This window comes from Rhinoraja longicauda, chromosome 31 (assembly GCF_053455715.1).
Source record: "Rhinoraja longicauda isolate Sanriku21f chromosome 31, sRhiLon1.1, whole genome shotgun sequence".
In the NCBI taxonomy this organism is placed as follows: Eukaryota; Metazoa; Chordata; class Chondrichthyes; order Rajiformes; family Arhynchobatidae; genus Rhinoraja; species Rhinoraja longicauda.
Genome location: NC_135983.1, coordinates 13,725,629 through 13,750,849, shown reverse-complemented (window position 1 = coordinate 13,750,849; position 25,221 = coordinate 13,725,629). Strand labels below are relative to the sequence as shown.

At 42.8% G+C, this 25,221-nt stretch overlaps 1 protein-coding gene across 4 annotated transcripts in view; it reads left to right on the top strand.

The window, feature by feature from the left end:
* Window positions 1-3,500: 3,500 nt before the first annotated feature.
* exd3 (exonuclease 3'-5' domain containing 3) overlaps window positions 3,501-25,221 on the top strand; it is a 104,335-nt gene continuing 82,614 nt past the window's right edge. For 2 of the 4 annotated variants that reach the window (XM_078426000.1, XM_078425997.1), the window contains exons 1-4: window positions 3,501-3,602; window positions 10,129-10,175; window positions 17,583-17,650; window positions 21,547-21,611. In XM_078426000.1, the coding sequence (XP_078282126.1) occupies window positions 17,620-17,650; window positions 21,547-21,611 (96 nt within the window). In that variant the 5' untranslated portion in view covers window positions 3,501-3,602; window positions 10,129-10,175; window positions 17,583-17,619. Of the gene's footprint in view, window positions 3,766-10,128; window positions 10,176-14,845; window positions 14,952-17,582; window positions 17,651-21,546; window positions 21,612-25,221 lie in introns of those variants that run through there. The other 2 variants (XM_078425998.1, XM_078425999.1) reach the window with 2 other exon arrangements.

The following is a 25,221-nucleotide window of genomic DNA, read 5'->3' as shown; positions in this document are numbered from 1 at the left end:
AAAAAAAGCAACAAAACACACAACTACATAAAAGTTAACATAAAAACATCCACCACAGCGGATTCCCACATTCCTCACTGTGATGGAAGGCAATAAAGTCTAATATTCTTCTTCTTTATTCTCCCACGGTCCGGCGAGTCGAACCATCCCGCAGTTGGGGTGATCGAAGCTCCCGCATCGGGGCGATCAAAGCTCCCGCATCGGAGTGGTCGAAGCTCCTGAAGTCGGTCTCTAACCAGAGACCGCGAGCTGCACAATGTTAAAGTCCGCAGGCTCCCGCGGTTGGAGCTCCAAAGCCGATCCCCGACAGGGATCGAGAGCTCCACGATGCTAAGTCCTGCAGGCTGCCGCGGTTGGAGCTCCCAAAGTCCGTCTCCAGAAAAGGCCGCCCACTCCTCGATGTTAGGCCGCAGTGCGGACGGAGATACGATACGGAAAAAAATTGCATCTCCGTCGAGGTAAGAGATTTAAAAAAGTTTCCCCCCCCCCACAAAACAAGCTAAAGAACACAAAAACATACAGTACATTTAATACATACCAAAAAAACAACAAAGAAAGAAGGGACAGACAGACTGTTGGCGAGGCAGCCATTGTTGGCGCCATTCGGTGGAAATGCTTTGGATGCAGGATAGGGTATGTAGTTTATAGATTGGGTTATGTATAGTTTGCAGGCCAGAGTTTGTTATGGTTGTCAAGCAGATTGTGTGTTGCTTTGTAGTGTTGGGTGTATGTCATTTGCAGGCTTGGGAATATGTCATGTGTTGGGATAGCTGCATTATGTAGTTTATCCATTGGGGTGTTTGTAATTTGTAGGGTAGGGTGTTGTAATGTGAGGAGAAAATTATGCAGTTTGTAGGGAGAGACATTTAGTTATAGAATGGGATATGTGCAGTTGCACCATTGGGTTTAGTCATTTGGAAGGTTGGCTACTGTGTGATTTGCAGCCTTGAGAGTGCAGTTTGTGGGTTGGATGTGCTCAGTTTATGGGGCGGGATGTGTATGGTTTGTACAATGAGTTAAAAGCTTTGTATAATATTTATGTAGAGATTGTAAAGAAAGATGTGTATAGATTACTGAATGGTCTGCGTGTAGTTAGCGGAGTGTGACTAGTTTGTAGGATCTTGTTTGCAGCATTAGGTTGATCGACGGTGTTGTGCAGTTTGTGGGATGTCATGTGAAGGTAAATGGGACAGTGTGTTTAGTTTCTTAGTTTGGGGAGGTGTACATCACAGGATAGGATTGCCAGGTGGCGTGTGAGTAGATTGTAGGATGAACCGTGTGGTATGTAGTTTTGTGTCCCTGTAGGGTGTACATTGTATATGACTTGTACGGACGATTATGTTGTTTGTAGTGCATGTGCATGATCGGTTGTGCGTGGGATGCATGCAGTTTGTAGAATGGAGTGTGCGATTGTAGGAGAGGGTGTATTGATTGTGGCTAGGGAGGGTGGCGTTTGTACGGTGCAAGTATGGTGTGTAATGTGCGCTATGTGCAATTTCCAGGGAGAGTTGTGCAGTTTGCAAGATGTGTGTGTTTTGTTGTGTGAGCTCTGTATGGCTTGTTAAACATGTTCATGTAGTTTGTAGGGTGGGAGCGTGAGGTAGATTGGGTTGGGACATATAGTTGGCGAGCTGGGACATGTTTAGCCTGTAGGGTGTGTATAGTTTGCAGACTGGGATATGTGTAGTTTGTGGAGTAGATTTTGGTGCATAAGTGGGAGTGGAGGGATCGGGTGATGTTCTGTGTGTTGGGTGTGATTGAGTCATAGAGTTACACAGCATGGAAACAAACCCTTTGGCTCAATTCATCCATGCCAAGTTGTCTATCTGAGATTGTCCCAGAAGTCTGTGTTTGGCATATATTCCTCTAAACCATTCCCACTTATGAACCTGTCCAAATGTATTCTATGCATCGTAATTATATCTGTCTCTACCACTTCCTCTACTAGCTCATTCACATTTCCCCCACCACTGTTTGTGCAAAAAAGTTGTCCTTCATGTCCCTTTTAAATCCTTCGCCTTAAATCTATACCCTCTATTTTTAGGGTTAGATTCTTCTATGCTGGGATTAAGACTGTAATCATTCACCCTATGGTTATCAGAAATCTGAGGTGCAAAGGGACTTAGGGGTGCTGGTGCAGGATTCCCAAAAGGTCGATAGCAAGTAAGGAAAATGCAATGTTACCATTCATTTCAAGAGTATTAGAATATAAAAACAAGGATGCAATGCTGAAGCTTTATAAGGTACTGGTCAGGCCACATTTGTAATATTGTTTGCAGTTTTGAGCACCATATCTGAAGAAGGTTGTGCTGGCATTGGAGAGAATCCAGAGACGATTTACAAGAATGATCCCAGGGATGATTGGGTTAACGTTTGAAGTGCATTTGAAGGCTCTGGGCCTGTACTCGCTGGGGTTTAGTAGGATGAGGGGCGATCTCCTTGAAACCTACCGAATAATGTAAGGCCTAGATTGAGTGGATGTGGAGAGGATGTTAGTTAGTTTAGTTTATTTGTCATTCCACTCCTTACAGATCATGCAACGAATGGGACGAAACAGAGTGCCTCCGGGGGCCATAGTGCAATACAAATGCAAAACATATAGACAGGGGATGACATTTACTCACAAAATTGTGGAGTAACTCAGCAGGTCAGGCAGCATCTCAGGAGAGAAGGAATGGGTGGCGTTTCGGGTCGAGACCCTTCTTCAGTCGAGACCCTTCTTCAGTCCCCCTCTCTCTCTTCCCCCCTCTCTCTTCCCCCCTCTCTCTTCCCCCCTCTCTCTTCCCCCCTCTCTCTTCCCCCCTCTCTCTTCCCCCTCTCTTCCCCCTCTCTCTTCCCCCTCTCTCTTCCCCCCTCTCTCTTCCCCCCTCTCTCTTCCCCCTCTCTCTTCCCCCTCTCTCTTCCCCCCTCTCTCTTCCCCCTCTCTCTTCCCCCCTCTCTCTTCCCCCCTCTCTCTTCCCCCCTCTCTCTTCCCCCTCTCTCTCCCCCCTCTCTCTTCCCCCCTCTCTTCCCCCCTCTCTCTTCCCCCCTCTCTCTTCCCCCCTCTCTCTTCCCCCCTCTTCAGTCTGAAGGGTCTCGACCCGAAACGTCACCCATTCCTTCTCTCCTGAGATGATGCCTAACCTGCTGAGTTACTCCAGCATTTTGTGAATAAATACCTTCGATCTGTACCAGCATCTGCAGTTATTTTCTTACACAGACAGGGGATGACAGTGCAGTACAATACAATTAGACAGTGCAATACAATACAATACATATAGACAGGGGATTAAAGTATGTAAAAGGTAAAGCATTCCCGTTTCCAGTAGTGGGAGAATATTGGCCCAGAAGGCACAGCCTCAGAATAAAAGGACGCACTTTTAGAATGATTGAACAAAATGCAGCACCTTCTCTGCTCCAGAGTCGCCAGAGACCTTGCCCTTCTCAACATGGCGGCTGACACCATTGAGGGAAGGTCTGAGACGCTGACCCGGATGTGAGGTGCGAGTTGTGCACCCGGAAGTGATTCTGCGGTTGACAACCTGGGGACAACAAGGGGCAGCGGCGCGTCGGCGAGAGGGGTGATCCGTGCCGGTGAAGGGCGCTCACCGCATGGGAGCAAGGTGGGAGAGGAGGCGATGTGTGTAGAGTACAGCGGCGGTATCACCGCTTCGCCCGGGGTTGGAGGCTCCCCACGCCGGAGGGAACCGAGCAGCCCCGGCAGCCGGTGCTTCCTCACCCCTGACTGACCCCCTGGCTGTCAACTCCAGCGAAGCATCCCTGCCCGTAAATTTATCTTACTTACAAGTATTTAAAATCCTCCATTTGACTCGAATTCCTCTTTTCTCGAATTAACAGTTTTATGTCTTTGCTGTTAGAAATATATTTGCGATTAGAAATAAGTTGTATAAGAAATCCTCAACGTTGCTCCATTCTCCTCGGTGGTTGCATTCATTGGTTTTGTAATGTGATTGATCCGCCCATGACGAAACCATCAATAAATACTTTAAAACAAGCATATCCCTGATACTGGCGAACATCCTATTTGCCAAGCAACTAACCAGCAATGCCATTCCGTCTGTACCTTGGCCAGTGCCATCTCCCCATTGCCACTATTCCTTTAGCCTTAAGGGGTTTGATTTTGCTAATGTATAATAATTGATGTTGTTTCTTTAAATTATTTGCACGTCAACAACGCTACTCACATCAAACTCCATTATCTCATAAAAGAACCAAATCACGATTGTCGGATGTTTTAAGACGTCCATGTTAGGTTTTATTTATCAGTCTAACTTCTTCCAAGTGACCATTATTTTTTTCATATTGTCTTGGATTGTACAGTGTTAGACAGATTCACCTTTAATTTCTGGGTTCATATCTCATATCCTTTTTGAATTGAGTGAAGCATTGGCAACCTTTAAGCAGTATCTCTATTTCTAAGGAGTTTCGCAATATTAATCAGAACTGTTCGATCTGCACACATTAGTAAGCACATCCTATCTGAACTGGGTGATCTTTCGACTCTGAGCTCTCAGGAGTATATCAACTAGTACTCCTTATCTTCTTGTTATTTTGTGAAGTTCCTTATTCAGTCACTGAAAGGAAGCATGCAGGTACAGCAGGCAGTGAAGAAAGCCAATGGAATGTTGGCCTTCATAACAAGAGGAGTTGAGTATAGGAGCAAAGAGGTCCTTCTGCAGTTGTACAGGGCCCTAGTGGGACCGCACCTGGAGTACTGTGTGCAGTTTTGGTCTCCAAATTTGAGGAAGGATATTCTTGCCATTGCGGGCATGCAGCGTAGGTTTACTAGGTTAATTCCCGGAATGGCGGGACTGTCATATGTTGAAAGACTGGAGCGACTAGGCTTGCATACACTGGAATTTAGAAGGATGAGAGGGAATCTTATCGAAACGTATAAGATTATTAAGGGGTTGGACACGTTAGAGGCAGGAAACATGTTCCCAATGTTGGGGGAGTCCAGAACCAGGGGCCACAGTTTACGAATAAGGGGTAGGCCATTTAGAACGGAGATGAGGGAAAACTTTTTCAGTCAGAGAGTTGTGAATCTGTGCAATTCTCTGCCTCAGAAGGCAGTGGAGGCTAATTCTCTGAATGCATTCAAGAGAGAGCTAGATAGAGCTCTTAAGGATAGCGGCATCAGGGGGTATGGAGGCAGGAACGAGGTACTGATTGAGAATGATCAGCCATGATCACATTGAATGGCGGTGCTGGCTCGAAGAGCCGAATGGCCTACTCCTGCGTCTATTGTCTATTATCTCCTGAATTACTATCTTGCCTTTTTATGAAAGAATATACATGCAAAATGCTCAGTTAGTAACTCAGTTTGTACAAGATATCCCATTTGGTCCCAGTTATCCGCAACCTTTCTTTAGTTATCCCATCTACCATTTATGTGCGTTTCCTTTTAAATTGGCTGTTAAATCCCATTTCATAGCTTTTGTTTACCTCTGATATATATATATATATATATATATATATATATATATATATATATACTGCTCCCACCTTTAATAACCTAACCAGACAATAATCACAATGAAAATAAAGACAGTCACCAGTTCACTACAAGGCCTCAGTAAAATCTTCCCCCTCCAGTAATTTCATAAACAAGCCCCAAATCTTTTCAAAAGTGTTGTATTTCCCCTTAACTATATATGTAAGTTTCTCCAAAGCAAGACACTGCAGTAATCCATCAACCCAACTTTGCTTGTTTGGTCTATAAATTGATTTCCATGACAAAGCAATTTTATGTTTAGCTTCAAGCAGACAAAATATAACCATCTTCTTATCTGTATTGTTAAGTTAACAGCTTGCTGGGAAACACCCAAAAATAGAAAGTTTAGGACATAGTGGAAGCTTCTCTTTTGAGGCAATAGATAATATTGTTATTATCTCCTTGGTTCTTGGTTCTTGGTCCTCCAAAATATTCCAAATGGAATTTAAACTGGAGGTGGCGGAGTATGGACTTAAGCAAGAAGGGATTCTTGGAGAAGAGCTGCCTTGAATTTAGTTGCTCTGGTTGAATAACTATAGGAGGGTGAAGACGATTCCATGCTTTAATTGTGCGAGGGAAGAATGAATTGCTATACACATCCTTCCAGTACTCTTGGATGGTGGGGCATTCCCAAAGGCAATGAAACAAGCTACCCTCATGTACACCACATTTGATACACATATCAGGTGTATTAGGGGTACTGCGATGCAGTAAAACAGGAGTAATATATAGTCTCATTATCCATTTGTACTGGAGTAATTTGAACCGTGTATTTATTGTTTGGACTTGAGACTGTAAACATATACTGCCATTTTTCTGCAGTAATTTCTTCATGAAGATCTGAACACCACGTAAGCCTTTTATCTTCTGAAGATTCTTTTGCTGTAGCTAAAACCGTGAGATTTGGCCACCTGTCTCATGATGGTTTAAAGCCGCCTTTTCTAAAGAGTTTTGAGTTGGCAGACCTAGGGAGTTTTGCGTCTTTGTTATGAAGTTTCTAATCTGGAGATACTTAAAAAAATGTTTTGAGTCAAGTCCGAATTTTTGTTTGAACGTATAATTTAGAGTTTGTCTGGTTGTAGATAAGTGAGGAATTTCACAGCTCCCTTGTGCAGGAACTATATAGTCAATATATAAGTTCAGTTCAGTTTAGTTTAGTGTCACGTGTACCGAGGTATAGTGAAAAGCTTTTGTTGTCTGCTATCCAGTCAGTAGAAAGACAATGCATGATTACAATCGAGCCATTAATTCGTAAGACATCTATCCTGATTCTGCCATCCTTCTGGAAGTGGTGACAAACACTCAAAACTCAGTCAACTGAGTTTTTTTTCACGCTTCCAATAGAGAAGAATGAAGGTTTTGGAAGAAATCATAGAGGCCAGGGTCTTGGAGACCCAAAGTAAGAGGTGGGCCAGAGCTATAGGAAGCATACACAGGTTGTAGGAGCAGAATATTCTGGAGTTAGTTGAGCTGGAGAAGGTGCTTTACATCTTATAACATGTGCCAAAAAGCAGCTGCAATCTCTGGATGAAAGAAAAATGAATAAATCCAAATGCATCCTCGCTAAAAACATATCCTCCAGAACCACTAAGAATTAATTCCAATGTAGCTCAATCTGGCATCCCTCGGGTGGAAAATGATTCATATATGTCCTTATTAATGGTCATCCCATCTGTCCATTTTTAATTGGTAAATAATGGAAGATGCAATTCGCAATCTATCTGGTGGCAGTCATTTAGCAATGACCTACCTGTTCATTGATGCTCAGGAACAGGAACATCAGTCTTTTCTATTGGAAGCTGAGGAACATCACAGCCTGGATCCAAATGTGTACAAATTACTCCAGAATTCCAGAGGTGAGAGTCTCTTCACTTCAAGGAAGTAGTTGACTGAGTGTAGCATCAAGGTGCCCCAATTAAAGTGAAGTCAATGGGAATTGAGAAGAAAACTCATAATTGATGCAGCCTCCAGGAAGATTGTTTCAGGTTGTGAGTGGTCAGTCACCTGTGTCCTGGACATTGATGCAGGACTTCCTAAGGTGCTGTTCAAGACTAAGCCCCATTTTGGGTCACAGGGCAATCTCAGCTGCTTTCTTCAGTTGCTACAGGAGTAACCTTTCCTCCAGCAGAAAGTTGGAAGGGGGAATTTATTGTTGTATGTTCAGGATACCATCATCCCTCTGTAGATCAATAGATTGATTATTTCTTCAATGATGTGCAAGTTCGGTGTAGGAATTTGTAATTCAGTGCCTATGTCCATGCATAGCTTGAGGCCATGTTGCCTCGTTTGTTCAATAAATAGGCACATCTTCTGTGTATCGTACACATTTGATTCACTGTTGTCCAATATTTATGTTTCAGGCAGTAACCTAAAAATTCCATGTTCATCTCATTTTTTTATTGCACGTTAACACTGCAAAGTAGATTTTGTGTCATCTCCTCTCACCAACTAGACTGGGAATAGGTTAAGTGGGTATAACTCTGAAACCTTCTGGAAACAATCCAAGGTGGAACCACTATAAAAACCACTAAGCCCTGGAAATATTTGGGTCGCACAGCATCGGTGGAGAGAGAAACATAGTTAACATTTCTTCACAACGTTCTTCAGATGTTGAAAGTTTAAAGTTGAGAAGAAAGAGTGCAGGGATAGAGAGAAATGAAAGGAAGGCCTTTGATAGGATAAAGGCAGGGCAGCACACTGGTGCAGCTAGTAGAGCTGTTGCCTCAGAGATCCAGAGACTTGGGTTCGATCTTAACCTTGGGTGCTGTCTGTGTGGAGTTTGCACGTTTTCCCTGTGACCATTTGGGTTTCCTCCAGGTGCTCCGGTTTCCTCCCACATTCCAAAGACATGCAGGGGATCAGTGGTTGGCATGGACTTGGTGGGCTGAAGGGCCTGTTTGGATGTTGTATCTCAACTAAGACCAGGAGGAATTGCTCGATGCAAGTGATGACAGTATTGATTGATGGGAATGGTAGAGGCTAGTGAATAGCAGAAGGTATGTCTGGCGATATAAAGATGATTTAAATCTTAAATTACTGGAAAAGGAGAGAAAAAGGAAATTAATGATGGAATCGTGAGCTACAGAGGCAGAATGGTTGATTATTTGAAATAGTAGAATTTGTGTTGAGCTCCAAAATTTGTAATTTTTAGTTCTAGTCAGATGCTGTTCTGGAATTGCCAGAAAGGTGGCAGATGAAATTTAATGCTGAGAATTAGAAGATGTTATATTTTGTTAGGAAAGAATGAAAAGAGGGATTCGTAGCAAAAGTGCAGAATTTGGTTAATTGCCCTGGGTGTACATAGGTGGCATAAGAATGAGTTGATTGACATGAAAGAGAATAGGTTTAGTTTAGAGTTACCGTGTGGAAACAGGCCCTTCGGCCCACTGAATCCGCACTGGCCAACAATCACCCCGTACACTAGTTCTATCCTACACACAAGGGACTATTTATAGAAGCCAATTAACCTACCGACCTGTACAGCTTTGGATTGCGGGAGGAAACTAGAGCACCCGGAGAAAACACTCGTGATCACAGGGAGAACGTGTCAACTCTGTACAGCGAGCCCTCATAGTCAGGATCAAACCCGAGCTTCTGGCGCTGTAAGGTAGTAACTCTATCACTGCGCCAGAGTGCCGTCCGCTATGTTAAAGGGGGATGTGACTGATGGGAATGCTGTGAGACTGGGCAGAGACATTGATGGACATTTATTTTGTCATAAGAAAAGGTCAGAATATGAAAAGGTAACAGCTATGAAAGGGGTTACAGGAACAAAGATCTGACATTGAATTTTATCATTAGACTTCTTCCTCTGTTTCATATTGATCCCATGATCAAGCATTATACAAAGCTCTGAGTGTCTAAGTATCTCTTGTGAAGGCCCCCATTGTTCATTTGCTGTTTAATCTGCTTATCTTTGATTCCAATCCAAAAGGGCTTGTGTTAATATTGAACTGCTCATGTAAGCTTTTATTGTGGTGTTTTCCCTTGTTTTTGCTAATGGATGAACGATATAATTCAGAAGAAGACTAGAAAATAGGGCAGGAATTGATTGCCGGGCCCTCAAGCCTGCCACGCCATTCAATGGCCTCTAAAACTGAGGTGAGAAGAAACTTTTTCACCCTGAGAGTTGTGAATTTGTGGAATTCTCTGCTACAGAGGGCAGTGGAAGCCAAATCACTGGATGGATTTAAGAGAGAGTTAGATAGAGCTCTAGGGGCTAGTGGAATCAAGGGATATGGGGAGAAGACAGGCACAGGTTATTGATTGTGGATGATCAGCCATGATCACAATGAATGGCAGTGCTGGCTCGAAGGGACGAATGGCCTCCTCCTGCACCTATTTTCTATGTTTCTATGTTATAATTATATCTATTTTTCTGCAACTTTTTCCATAGTTATAATTTCTAATGACTAAAAACAGGGTTTCAAATGGGTAGGTTTTAATTGTTTTTCCAAGGTCTTGAGGTGGACTTGATACTTCTCCCAGACACAAGATTTTAGCTGAAGCAAGATCTTGCAATGTGAACTTGCACTGTTAATTTCCAAGGAGATATTGGCAGCCTTTAAATGGAAAAATTACTAAAAAATGAATCTCTTACAGTTTCAAACAAAATCTGTATGTTCGTTCTGCAGATACACTGGAAGAAAAGCATAAGGACAGTATCAAGAGTCTAATTCAGGTAAAATTTCTAACCTGTCTTCTAAGATTATACACGAAGCCTGTCTTTATCATGCTCTGGGGACTGTAGAGCCCAGTTTTCGATTATGTTTCCATTTCCTGCAACTGATCTATGTATAAATCACAGCTTCTAGCTACAGTCCTTGGCCATACTTCTCATTTTAGTCTCTGATTGTTGGCCCTGATTAGTCTATAAATACTGATCTTGAATTATCTCTTGAATTATCTACTATGCCTCACTTTTTACAAATTGTTCCCGTTATGTCTTCAGTCTGGATAATATACCTGATGTATGTCTATAATCTCTCCTTCCCGATCCATCTCCTGATACAGTAAGTATCCTCAATGCTGTTTCTGATCTATGTCTCCAGGTTTCTCTGCACTCATCCAACTTCACTGTACCTGATGCACATGAAGGCTCTCAGTTTCCAGATCTTTAATGTCTCTTAATACTATATCTGATCTGTATCTCTGAAATCAGTTTTCAGATATTGTGTTCTGTCCATTTCTCTAATCTTAGTATTTACATTGAACTGATTCCTTGATTTAGTTTAATATTTGTTGCTAAAATCCTTCATTCCTCAAACCAGTCTGCTAAATCTTCTCTGCATCCTTCCAAAATGTGGTGACCAAAACTGGATGTAGTATTGTAGTTATGGTTTAACCATCGCTTTATAAGGTTCAGCATCACTTCCTTGCTTTTATACTCAATGTCTCTATTTATGAAGCTCTTTCCTTTGATAATTTTTGCTACTTTGCAACTTTCTCAATATGTCCTGTCGCTTTCAAAATCAGTGCAAATCAATATGCACAGGATTGATCATCTCGACCCGAAACATCGCCCATTCCTTCTCTCCAGAGATACCGCCTGTCCTGCTGAATTACTCCAGCATTTTGTGTCTACCTAAGTCAATGTGTAGTTACCTCTATTCCTGCACTATGTTTAGAACTAAACACAAATGCTGGAGCAACTTAATGGGTCAGGTTGCATCTGCAGAGGGAATGGATCGGTGACATTTTGGATCAGGACCCTTCTTCAGGCCGATAAAGAGCTGTGGATGGGACAAGTGATAGGTGGATACATGTGAAGGGGGGGGGGGTTACATTGGCAGATGGGTGGACAAAGGCCAGAGATGAAAAGGAGACAAAGGGTGTGAGATAAAGAGAGGAGTGAAATGTGAAGCCAGAGGAAGGGATATAAGTGGAAAGAGAAGGGGGGGGGGGGGGTAGAATAGTGGGAGAAATAGGTGCATATCTGGGTGGAACATGGGGAAGAGAGGGAAGGAAAAAAAGTGTGGGGTGGGGTTCTTACCTAAAATTGGAGAATTCAATGTTCAAACAATTGGGTTGTGCGCTACCCAAGGGGAATATAAGGTGCTGTTCCTCCAGTTTGGGTCTGGCAGTGAAGGAGACCCGGGCCAGAAAGGACAGAAGGGGAGTTAAAATGGTTAGCAACTAGGCAATCCAGCAGGCCTAGGCTGACTGAGTGTTCTGCAAATTGGTGGCCAAGTCTATGCTATGTAAGGGAGGTCACATTGGGAGCACCAAATGTGGTAGATGAGGTGAGAGGTGGGGCATCTGAACCTTTATCTCACCTGGAAGGACTGCTGAGATCCTTGGATGGATGTGAGGGAGGAAGTTTAGGGAGAGGTGTAATGTCTCCAGTGGTTGCAGAAGGGGCGGTTTAAGTGCAAAGGGGTGAGCAAACCAAGGGGTGAGGTCTCTCTGGAAGGCAGAAATGGGTAGAGGAGGGAAGGTGTGAATGATCACGTTGAAGGTGGTGCAAATGTTAGAGAACGATGTGTTGGATGAGGTGAAAGGTAGGGATCAGAGGAACTCTATCCTTGTTCCATCTAGGAGGAGGGGGAGCGAAAACAGAACTACAGGATACAGAGCAGTCGTGGTTGAGGGATCCATCTACAACAGCAGCCGGAAACCATGTTTACTAAAGAAAGAGGACATCTTGGATAACCTAGAGTGGAAAGCCTCATCTTGGGAGTTTCTCCCCCATTCTTCCTATGCCCCACCTGGTTGTGCACTCATTTCTTCCACTATCCTGCTCCCCTTCCCCCCCACCTTCCACATTATTTACATAATATACATATTTAGCTTGTTCTTGTATTCTGTGCCTCAGCTAATAAAAGCAAGCATCCTATAAACATTAACCTGCTACCTTATAATGGTGTTGTGGACATAGAATCCAAGTTTCTCCATTCCTTCATACATTCAGTACCCTATTTCTGTATGTTCTCTTATATTGTTGCATTACTCCAACAGTATTACTTCACATTTTCCTACATTTAATTACATTTGCAACTTTTCTGTCCAACTGACCAAAACATCTATATCTTCCTTCCAACCATATTATCAATTTTTATATCATCTCCAAACTTCTCAAACTGTCCTAAGTTATTAATATACATTACAAAAGACAAAGAATTGAATGCAGAGCCCCGTGGAACCTAGTATTAACATTCCCCTCACAAAACCCATCGACCATCGCCCTTTGTTTTCTGCCGTTGAGTCAATTTTGGATCCAATTTGCCACGTTCTTCTTTTGGATCTATTTTGCATTATTGATCAGTCTGCCGTGCAAAGTCTTGTCAAACCATTGCCAAGATCCACATGGACTATTATCAAATTTGTTGACTCTCCTTGTTATCTCCTCAAAAAATGTAATAATTAATCAGACATGACCTGTTCTTGACAAACCTAAGATGTCTGCTTTTGTGCCTTGCTAAATTAAAGTTTATAACAACCCTCAGAATTGATTCCGATAATTCATCCTCCATTTAACTAGCTAGCTAGTCTATAATTGTTTGGTTTATTTCTACATCTATTTTTAGATAATGGTACAACGTTAATAGGCCTCAATGCTCTGGGACCATTCCTGGAGCCAGAGAGGCTGGAAAATTGTCAGAGCCTCAGCAATTCTCTCCATTGCTTCTGTTAACAACTTTATCTGTGCCTGGTTATTTATCTGCTTTCAAAGACGGTAAACCCCCTAATTCTTTCACTCTTACTAACTTATTCCTTTGGATATTTCATACAAGCCTCCATAACTGCAAATTCAGCATCATCTGTTTCTGTTTTGAAAACCGCTGTAAAATCTATAAATTAAAACTCTCTTTTGTTTGTTTGTTCCTGAACTACAGCCAAAATGGTACACAATAGTGCAACAATTTTAGGCCCACCTTACTCACTGTCGTCCCTTTGGTGCTAATGGAAGAAGTTTCGTTGAAATCGGTGTTATATATTTTAAGTTATTCACATTTTAAAGTTTAAATCTATCTCCGAGGTGGGGGGGGGGGGAGGGAGGGGGGTGGAAGGAGGATAAGGGGGGTTGAGGGGGATGGAGTGGGTGGGGAGGGGGAAGGGGGAGGGGAGGGAGGGGGAGGAGAGGGAGGAAGTGAGGGGAAGGGAGGGAGGGAGGGGGGAGGATGGGAGGGGGGAGTGTGTGTGTGTGTGGGGGGGGGGGGGGGGGGGGGAGTGGGGGAGGAGAGGGTGCTGCACCAATGCAGGAGAGGTTTGGGCCCAACAGGTCCACTTGGTCTAGTAGCCATTAAAAACCTTCCCCACATCCTCTGCATTTACATGCGGGCTACCTTTATGATCATGTCTTTTTCTAAATAGTTAACCTCCTGCTCTTTATGTATATAAAGCATCTTTGAACTTACTCTAATCTTACTTCCCAGTTTTTTTCCCATGGCCTCTGTGTTTCATCTTTTTTTTAAATTTCACTCCTGCACTCTACTGAACCAGGCTTTCTGCTGCATGAAGCTCTTGCTCTCTCTCATGAGTTTCAATCTTTTACATCCTCTATTTATTTTGCTATCCAATCTAGATTAGGCATTCCGATCTCTAATTGTGGGAATATATTGACTTTGAAAATCCTGTATTTCCTCCGTTAATGCCCCTGATTGCTCCAACGCTGATTTACCTTCAAGTGATATTTTCCAGACCGCTTGTGATACTGCTTTAGTCTTGTAAATTTGGCCTTAACCAATTTAAAAACCTTGCTATTTTATCCTCCTTCAGTTATGATCGCAATCAAAAACATTATCTCCAAATGACACTCGTACTATCTGCCCAGTTTCATTCCCAAAAACAAAATATTTTATTAGGCTTTGTAGACTGGATAAAAATGTTGTTGTGACATCAGTTTAGGAGTTCTGTGCCCTCTGTGTCTTTACACATATTGCAAACCATTTCATAATAGGATAATTATTAACCCCCCTTCCCCCCCCATCCTCCCACCCCCATCTGTTTCTTTACGCTACATCTGACCTATGTCTTCCTTTTACCAGGCATTGGATCTGACGAATATACCTCCATCTCCATCGTGTTTGCTTTGATGGGATATTCCACACAAGTGCCTCTGAAATGTCTATCTTCTTTAACTGTGACTTTCCACTTTGTAATAGCAACAGAGCTCTTGATTAGATCCTATCTATTTGTGATCGTCATGATACAGCTTCATAGGACTTTGGTTAGATTGCATTTGGAGTATTATGTGCAGTTCTGGTCGCCCCATTACAGGAAGGATGTGGAGGATTTGGAAAGGGTGCCGAGGATGTTTACCAGAATGATGGTTGGATTAGGGGGGCATTAGCTACAGGAAGACATTGGACAGACTTGGAGAGTTTTCTCTGGAATGCCAGTGGTTGCAGGGAGACCTGATCGAAGCATAAAAAATTATGAGATGCATAGATAAGGTAGACAGTCATAATAATTTCCCAGGATGGAGAAACCAAATACTCGACGGCATAGCATTAAGGTGAGAGTGGCAAAGTGGCAAAGGAGATGTGCAGAGCAATTGTTTTTTTACGCAGAGGCTGGTGAGTGCCTGGAATGTGCTGCCTGGTCAGTCGTTGAAGCAGATATAATAGTGGCATTTAAGAGACTTTTGGATAGGCACATGGATGTGCAGGGAATGGAAGGATATGGATTATGTGCAGGCAGATAAGTGACGATCTTGGCATCATGTTCAACACAGACATTGTGGGCCAAAGGGCCTATTCTTGCGCTGTACTATTCTACGTTCTATTCCCTGCATGACTGCTCTCATCCCCTTTCCTCGTGGATGGACCAAGAACATAGTTCCCCTGATCCTCACCATCCACCTCTTCAGCCTCTACATTTAGCAGATCGTCTTTTGTCATTTCTGTCAGCTTCATTATGATTCCACCACTGAGCATATACTTCCCTTCCCTTTCTGCGTTTCGAAGGGATCGTTCCCTTTGCTATTCCTTGGTTTGCCCCTCTGTGATTAACACTTTCCAATGCACCTGCAGGAGATGCATCGCCAGTGCTTTCGCCTATTGCCACCTGTCACCATCCAGTAACAGGAACAGTCTTTCCAGGTGAAGCAACGATTCACTTGCACATCATCCAACCTGGTGTTCAGGTTTTCACAATGTGGTTTTTTTATCTTCGAGTTGTGTGGGTGATTACTTTGTGGAGCACCTGTGTTCAGTCCACGGGAGTAGATCCTGAACTTCCAGTTGCCTTCTACTGTAATTCTCCATGTCACTCTCAGTCTTACCTTTCTGTCATTGGCCTCCTGCACTGTTACAGGCTGTTAAAGCACCTCATCTTCTGTATGAACATGCTTGCAGCCTTCTACACTTATCAAATTCTCCAACTGTAGGTAACTCACTTTCTTTCTGACTGACTTTTTCTTTTAGTTCTTTTGGCTGAGTTTCTCTTTTATTATTTACATAGTCTGGTATGAGCCGGTCCCACGACTTTCCCACGAGCAATATATTACGCAAACTAAGAAACTTAATCTCATCCGTGCTTTTCTTTAACTGCAGTGTTTACTCATTTGTTCAAAGATATTCCCTTTGTTCAACCTAGCCCTCCTCCACCTTATCTGCGACTGGAAACTAACCTTTCACTGTAAAAGAACCTTTTCACTGTACCTTGGTGACAATAACAAACTAAACAAAAACGAACTTATTTTCCCTATTTTTTCATGTCGGATGAAGGATACCAGACTTGAAATGTTAACCAAGTCAAGTCAAGTCAAGTCAAATTTATTTGTCACATACACATACTCGATGTGCAGTGAAATGAAAGTGGCAATGCCTGCAGGTTGTGCACAAAAAGAATTACAGCATATAAATAAAGTTAATAAGTTACTAAACATAGCACAAAAAGTGTCGACAAAAATGTAGTCTCTGGGGTTATAAAAATTGACAGTCCTGATGGCCTGTGGGAAGAAGCTCCGTCTCATCCTCTCCGTTTTCACAGCGTGACAGCGGAGACGTTTGCCTGATCGTAGCATCTGGAACAGTCCGTTACTGGGGTGGCAGGGGTCCCTCATGATCTTGCTTGCTCTGGATCTGCACCTCCTGATGTATAGGTCCTGCAGGGGGACGAGTGTAGTTCCCATGGTGCGTTCTGCCGAACGCACTACTCTCTGCAGGGCCATCCTGTCCTGGGCAGAGCTGTTCCCAAACCAGACTGTAATGTTGCCGGACAGGATGCTCTCTACAGCCCCAGAGTAGAAGCAATGAAGGATCCTCAGCGACACTCTGAATTTCCTCAGTTGTCTAAGGTGGTAAAGGCGCTGCTTAGCCTTACCCACCAGTGCGGCAATGTGCGTTGCCCACGTCAGATCCTCTGCGATGCGGACTCCCAAGTATTTGAAACTGCTCACCCTATCCACAATAGACCCATTTATCTCGAGTGGCGTGTACGTCCTTGGATGTTTAGCCCTTCTGAAGTCCACAATCAGCTCCTTTGTTTTAGTGACATTCAAGAGGAGGCTATTGTCCTGACACCAGAGTGCCAGATCAGCCACCTCCTCCCGGTAGGCCTTCTCATCGTTGTTGGAGATCCGGCCCACCACCACAGTGTCATCAGCAAACTTGATGATGGAGTTTGAGCTGAACCTGGCCCCACAGTCATGTGTGTACAGGGAGTACAGTAGGGGGCTAAGGACCATTTATCTTTCTACAAGTGCTGCCTGACCTGCCGAGTATTTCCAGCATTTTCTGTTTTTGTTCCTCTTTATTTCTTTGTCTGTATGTGATACTTGTCTATTCTGCTACAACTGGGCCATGCCTCAAAATCCAGTCATTTTTCATTTACTTGACTAAATTTGGTCTTTGTGTGCTGAACCTGACTCATTTCTCTCATCTCGGTTTGAGGATGTACTTGGCTTTTATTCCATGATATTTATGGACTCCACCTAAGCCTCCCTTTAATGCAGAGACTGTACTAGACTCAGGTATCCATTCTTGCTCCGGATATCATATTACTTTGCTTCTATGTTCTTTTGATCGGGATGCTTTTGAAATATTCTTCAGAGTTTAATTGGATCCAATGACAATGAGACAGAACATTGACTTTTCAGCCTTATCTTGGACTACTGATTCTGATTTGTGCTGTTTCGTTGCAGGATTTTGTTGGCCTGAATTTGAAGCTGCTGCCTGAAGATGAATGACAAGTGTGCTAGTACTTTTACAGGTATTCTGTGTAACAATGTGACTGTGAAATGTCAGTGCTGGGAATGATCTATTGTGAGCGACTACATGCAGTTAGATGTTTTCTCCACGTTGTTTATTTTTTCCTTACCGTTTTTGTTCTTTCTGCTATTTTAGCTTCTCACACTGTGGGTCCATGGTGACCTATGCTCTTTATTTATGGGGACACAGAAAGAACCCATTCGGCCCATCGGGTTCATGACGGATAGGATCAGAGCAATCCCATCAATCCCTTCTTATTTCTGTGTCATCCTACAGCCTTTGCTCATCATATGCCTGTCAACGATTTGTCTTTCTATTTGCCTCTGCTTGGAATAATTTACAATAGCTAATTCACTTTATGTCAGTTTGGAAACTTTACTCTTAATATATCTGTTGTTTCATACGACTGTGCTAAATGTACAATAAACAAACAGTTGGGGGAACTGAGCGGGCCAGGCAGCGTTTGTGGAAGGAAATGGACAAACAATGTTTTGGGTTAGGACCCTTCTTAAAGTAGGATAAATGTGGCTTAGTTGTAATAACTATCACAAATTATTTTTTAAAATATCATCACATGAACTGTGTACAGTCAAAAATATATAAGATATCCTACATTGACAGAACCATCTAACCAAGAGATGGGTAAGTTTTTATTCTGATCACTGTCCCTCTCCTAATTTGATCACTGTGGACAACTGAGTTGAGGGCACAATCACATATAGTTGTGAAAGGTTCTCATTGAGCGTGGTTAAATTCACTGTCCTAGACATGGTAATTGTTGGTGCTGTTAATTAACAGCTCCAATGAACTGGACTGATCCCGACCTCCATTGCAGTCTGTACGATCTCTCTTTGAGAGAGCGCCGGCTTCTTCCTACAGCATGCTGGTTGGTTCATTAAATGCCACTGTAAACACCGCCTCTTACTCTCCATTATAATTGTATCAACTTCTGTGAGCTCACTCTTCAGCCTCATTCCAGTGAGGACAAACCCAGCCTATCCAATCTCTCCTTATAACCACATCCACCATTCCGGGCAACATCCTGGTGAATGTCTTCTGCATTCCCTCTGTGGCGATTATCTGCTTCCTCTAGTGTGACATCCAGAACTGCACACGATACTCCAAGTGCAGTCAAAACAATGTTTTGTACAACTGCAACATGTCATCCCGACACTTGAATTCAATGCCTCGGTCTATTTAAGCAAGCATACCATATGCTTTTCTTCACTAGTTATCTGCCTGTGTTGCCGCTTTTAGGGAACTATGGACTTGCAGAACAAGGTCTTTCTGTACATCAAGACTCCTACTTCTGCTCTTCTGCATGTCCTACCAGAGTTTGACATCCTAAAGTGCATCCCCTCGCACCCGTCAGGATTAAATTCCATCTGCCACCATTCTGCCTAACTTTCCAGCTGATCTATGTCCTGCTGTATCCCTGGACAACCTTCTTTGCTGTTAACAACTCTAACACTCTTTGAGTCGTCAGCAAACTTGCTTGTTGTACCATCTACATTCTTATCCAAATCATTTTTATATATTATAAACTACAAAGGTCCCAATTGGTGCACAATTTGTGACAGAATCCCAGTAGCTATTCACAGAACAGTACAAGTTAATTGAACTCCTGCACAATTGTACATGGTCCGGAGAATTTAGACAGAAATAAAGAGTGAATGTCCTATTGCACCAGCTGAGGGCAGTCAAGTTCTGCAGCAAAGGCAAATACCGCTACTTCCTTGTTTAAAGATTCACTGTAAAGCACTGCTGATTTATTCAGTGTCTTTGAATTTCTATGTGTCTGACCCCAGCAGCAATACTGACGGTACCACTGTGGGTGGGTCACTCATTTAAGATGGAGGTGAGGATTTTTTTTTCTTGCAGAGAGTCGTGAGTTTTTGGAACTATCTTCTTCAAAGAGCAGCGAATATTTTTAAGACAGGTTCCGATAGATGCTGGATAAGCAAAGGCTGAAAGATTTTCGTAGGTAGATGTGAAAGCAGATTTGAGGTTGAACTCAGATCAGTCTTGAGCTTAATGAATGGTGGAGCAGGTTTGAGGGGCACCATAGACCATTCAATCCATTGTTACAGGCCTGTTCCTTGAAAGATCTAGACATCTCCCTTGATCCGTTCCCAGAGCCCAGCAACTGTTCCATTTTACTTATTTTTCCATTTTACAGACTGTGGCCATTGCTATTGGGGCCAGCATTTATTAACTAATTTCTCCTGAGAATTACCTCCTTATCTTCCTGAATTAAAACATGTTTTTAGTTTTGCTTGGTAAGTTGATTTTGAAACTGCTCCCCATTATCCTTTCTGGTAATGCATTCTAGATCTATCATTCAGTGCATAAAGAAACAAATCTCCTCAATACTTCAATACCTCAATGCTTTTATTAATTATTTTAAATCTGTGTATGTTGATTACCCAACCTCTGCACTAATAAGTATCATCCTATAAACTCGATTAAAGCCACTTACAATTTTGAACACCAACAGTTTTATTACTTTTTTGCTTTAAGTCCAACTGCACAATTGCATATAATTTAGGTCCTTCTTTCTGAGTGCCATTATAGTAATTTTTTACATTCTCTTTTTTTTTGGATATGGATAAACTGGTAGAGCCATATCCTACTGAAGTCCAATACAAGTTTTGAACAAGGGACCAGTGAAATTACATCACTCGCCCCAACACCTTCATGTGCACCTGTACAGATATCAGATCGGCCTTCCAGATATGCATTTACAGAGAGCAAATGGCTTGCATGGTGTTCCCAGCTGTGTCCTTAGAACCTGTGTGGATCAGATAGCAGGTGTATTCATGGACATCTTTAACTTCTCAAACCTGAAGTTCCCATCTGCTTTAAGATGGCCACTGTCATCCCAATGCCACAGAAAAGCACTGTAGTGTGCCTTAATGACTACTGCCCAGTGGCACTGACAAGTGCTTTGAGAGGCTGGTCATGGCGCACATCAACTTCAGCCTCCCAAGCAACCTAGATCCACTGCAATTTGCCTACCACTGAAACAGGTCCATGGCAGATGTCATCTCTCTGGCAATGTTTTCACACAGAGGGATTGGTTGATTTTAATCCTTGTTGGAGCTGCAGGACTGTAACTGCTCACTAATGCTAGAGGTGCACTGTCCGACACTATTAAACAAACTGCCACACTACACCACGGTTCTGTGTGTTAAATACATCGACGTAAAGACAAAGAACTGAGTCATTAAACTATATGGAACAACATGCCAGAGTAGGTGGTAGAGGCAGCTAAATACAGCATTAATAAAGACAGGTACATGGATGGGAAAGATATAGAGGGATAGGGATCAAATGAAGGAAAGGGGATTGGTGTGGATAGGCATCTCGGATCGATGAGCCTGTTTATGTTCCATACAACTCTGTGACTAAAACCATTCTAAAGACCGCTCTCTGGCAGGAAATAATTGATGACAAGTACGAGGTGAAAGTTGAGAGGCAGCTTGGCTGAGAAATAATATTAAGTTTAAAAAAAGACTAAATAAGTCCAGCCTCCCTTCTACTGCACAGACTGGTCCCTTTGCAGAAATGGTTCCGCTCTTTGTCTTTACGTCGATGTACTTAACACACAGAACCGCTGTGTAGTGTGGCAGTTTGTTTAATAGTGTCGGACAGTGCACCTCTAGCATTAGTGAGCAGTTACAGTCCTGCAGCTCCAACAAGGATTAAAATCATCCAATCGTGATGTTTGTTGGAGGTTTGTTTGGATTCTGAATGGGATTTGGCCACTAATCTTGAGTGACAGCTTGAAAGTTAGCAGTTTTCAAGGTGACACAAAGTGCCCATTCTGCGCTTAGTAACAATACTACAATGTCTCAAGTGCATCCTGTCACAAGCAATTAATCTATTTCTCCCCAGGCCTGGAGCCTCTTCACTTGCTTCGCATCCTGCAAGCACGCTGGACAAAGAGGGAGATTCATGAGGTAAGCCCCCTATTGATAGAAGCTTACAATAGGCCTTGGATTTATGCAGTGTGTGTCTGCAGCAATACATGGGGGAGCATTATTCATGTAAGTTTGTGTTGACTGTATGAAGTAGGTTTTCACTGGAAATTGTAATTTAGGCAGAGGGTGGAGTTAGGAGTTAGGAACAGGAGTGAAACTTCAGAAAAGGAGCAATGAAAATCACTAACCATTTTGGTTTAATGGCTCAGTTCTTTACCTTAACTCACAATGCATTATGACTTTGGATTGTTATCAGAACTGATTCAAGTAGTCATCTATATTGTTTTCAACAGGTTGTTATGGTTTCCAGAGGAGAGCGAGACTCTCCGGTGAACTTGTGGGTGTTGATGACAGACTGCTTTTCATTTGTCACACCTGCAATACAAACACGGCACTTGTTTCCTTACCTTTTCTGTTCACCATCTCCCTTCCCAATATCCATGATCCCAAGCACTTTTTCCAGGTGAAAGTGGGATTCACTAGATTTGCTACTCTGTAGTCAATATGAAGATTTGTACTCTACAACTTAAATGAAGGTTTGGGGCAGTTCAGGCATTGTTAGGGTTGCTGTAGATATTCAGATAAGTGATCGATAGGCTTATTGGACGTGGAATTCATCTGGTTCTTATGTACGTGAAACATGTAAGCGCTATTTTGCCCTTCACCCCTTCCTCTCTCTCAGCCTCTCTTCTCTCTACTTATCTCTCCTCCTTACCTCTTGTATTTTTGGATAAAAGTTTTGCAGTCACTCAGTGATACCAGTGAGGCAAATACCATGTCGGATTCACATCTCCGACTGCAGCACTGCTGTCAGCTGCCCAAACAAATGAATCCCCAATATCCCCATGTGGAGAGGATATAGATAGACCAACTGAATGAGTGAGGACATCACAGATGTCCTTTACAGTGGAACAATATTGCATTGTTTAGTTTAGTTTAGAGATAAGCGCAGAAACAGGGCCTTCAGCCCACCGAGTCTGCACAAACCAGCGATCCCTGCACATTAACACTATCCTACACTAGGAACAATTCGCATTTATAACAAGCCAATTAACCTACAAACCTGTATGGCTTTTGAGTGTGGGAGGAAGCCAGAGAACTCGGAGAAAACCCACGTCGGTCACGGGGAGATCGTACAAACTCCATGGTCAGGATTGAACCCGGGTCTCTGGCGCTGTAAGGCAGTAGCTATACCGCTGCACCACCATGCCGCCCATTAGTTGTAGCTACTTTTCCCGAGGAACTATCTCACCCTCAGTGTCCAAGCTGAATACATTTGACTGAAGAAGGGTCTCGATCCGAAACATTACCCATTCCTTCTCGCCAGAGATGCTGCCTGTCCCGCTGAGTTACTCCAGCATTATGTCTATGAGTGATCAAGGTGCTATTAAGAATTTCCCGAAATACATTCCTACATTTTCTGTTCCTCTCTGCCCACATTCTCTTGAGTTGTGGGATGAGAACTTACAGAAACATGCAATGCACAAGAGCAGAACCTCATGGATGGACCACAGTGACGTGAGCTCAAAACCCTGAGCTCCAGCTTCTTCAACTGATGGCATTTCCTGCAGCCGGGGTTGTTCAGGATATAGAAGCTGTTCTGGAGTTCTCACCTGCATAAAATGTGTATCCCATGCATTTGACATACAGGAATATACCTCCATTGATTAAGTTAATTCATGCAGCAGAAATAAACGGAGTTAAAAACAAAAGTACACAGCACGCCACAAAGTGATTACACCTTATTGTGTAGGAAGTAACTGCAGATGCTGGTCTACACCGAAGACAGACACAAAATGGTGGAGTAACTCAGCGGGACAGACGGCATCCCTGGATAGAAGGAATGGGTGACATTTTGGGTCAAGACCCTTCTTCTGACTCTACTTGCCTCATTGCTGGCTACAATCAGTCCATGTATTCCAGTGATTTCACGCCTCATCTTCTTGCTCTGCTATTCCCACTCTCAACTTCCCATATCTCCCAGTCTCTTGGGCCATTCCTTCCTTTTCACAGAAACAAAGCAGCATCCCTTTCCTCTGTGCATTAGAATCCCACACTCACCAAATATCTGACCAGTTCTCTAAAGAAACACATAATAAATTCTAGACTCCAGTTAAATAGAGAAACAGTCCTACCCCACAAATTCCTGTGTTTAGTTGTATAAAGAAATAGCTTTACACAATAAATGCCTAAGTATAGCTCTCTGTAAAAGCAGTCCTTTCCAATGGTTTTGAACTTTAATTCTACATTGAAAGTTTTCCTCAATTAATTCTGGAGTTTATTTAAGTGGAAAAAGTAATTCCTCCCACTCAGTGGGAGGCTTATATTTTTATGTTTCACTTTATGGGAGTTTGTGTTGTTGTTGGAGTTGTGTTGGTGAGGACTTACTCTATGGGGTTTGTATTATTGGGAGCCTGTGGGGATTTATATTATTGGGGGTGTCCGGCGTTGTTGTTCTCAGAGGTCTCGCTCTTTGGAGATTGTGTCATCAGGTTTTATTCTATGGCATTTGTACTATCTGGGTTTCACTCTGTGGATGTTTGTGTTACTGGGGTTTTATGTAGGGGTTGTATTTTTAGACACTGTGTTGTGGTTCTGTTATTGGACTCTATGTGGATTGTGTTATTATGGGGTTTATTACTTAAGAGTCAAGTTTTTGACATTTAATGTTGAGCTGCAAACATTCTGGTGTTTTTTCCAGTATTAAAGCTTTTTCTCTGCTGTCCACAACTGCAGTTTGTAAAGACATTGTAGAACAATATTACAAATATGAATGATTCATATGATGTTCACATATGTACAGATATACGTGTGGATGGTGGGGGTGGGGGGTGGTGGGAGAGCGGAGAGAGTGGAAGCAGTGAGACAGAGACAGACAGACAGACAGAGACAGAGAGGGGACATTCCCAGGAGTCAGTTTTTCTGAAGGAAGCTTTGATGGCATCCTTGAATCATTTCTTCTGTCCACCTGGTCATTTTTTCCTGTGCTCTTGATCGAGCTATTGTTGCAGGAGTCTGGTGTCAGATTTGCGAAAGGCATGGCCTACACAAAGTAGCCGGATGTCTGTAACGAGTGCCTCAATGCTGGGGAAAGGAGAAAACACTGACTGCTTTTTTTTCAAATCCTTCCAGTGAATTTGAAAGTTATTGCAGGGACAATTCTGTTGGTAGTTTTCAATGTCTTGATGTGCCCACTGCAGGTAGTCCAGCATTCAGAAGCATATAGAAAGACGGGGATCAATTCACCAGCAGACCATGAGTTTTGTGTCAGATCTGAGGTCTTGATCCTCAAACACTTTTCTTCATTAAACCAAAGTCTGTGCTGGTGCTTTGAAGGCGGTGTTGAATTTCATCATTAATGTCTGTGTTCGGTGAGAACTGACTATGAGAAGTGATCCATGTTCTCCGTGTGAACGTTTATTGTTGGAGGGCGGGCCCAAATACAAAATGAGATACACAGAGCGCTCAGACTGCAGAAAGATAGTGAGCACATTTGTTCGCTCCAGCTTGTTTCATGTCGCCATTCTTCATTTCCTCCAACCAAGAGTTTGAAGGAATTTGGTCTATGAAGCAGCTCCCTATAAAGCGT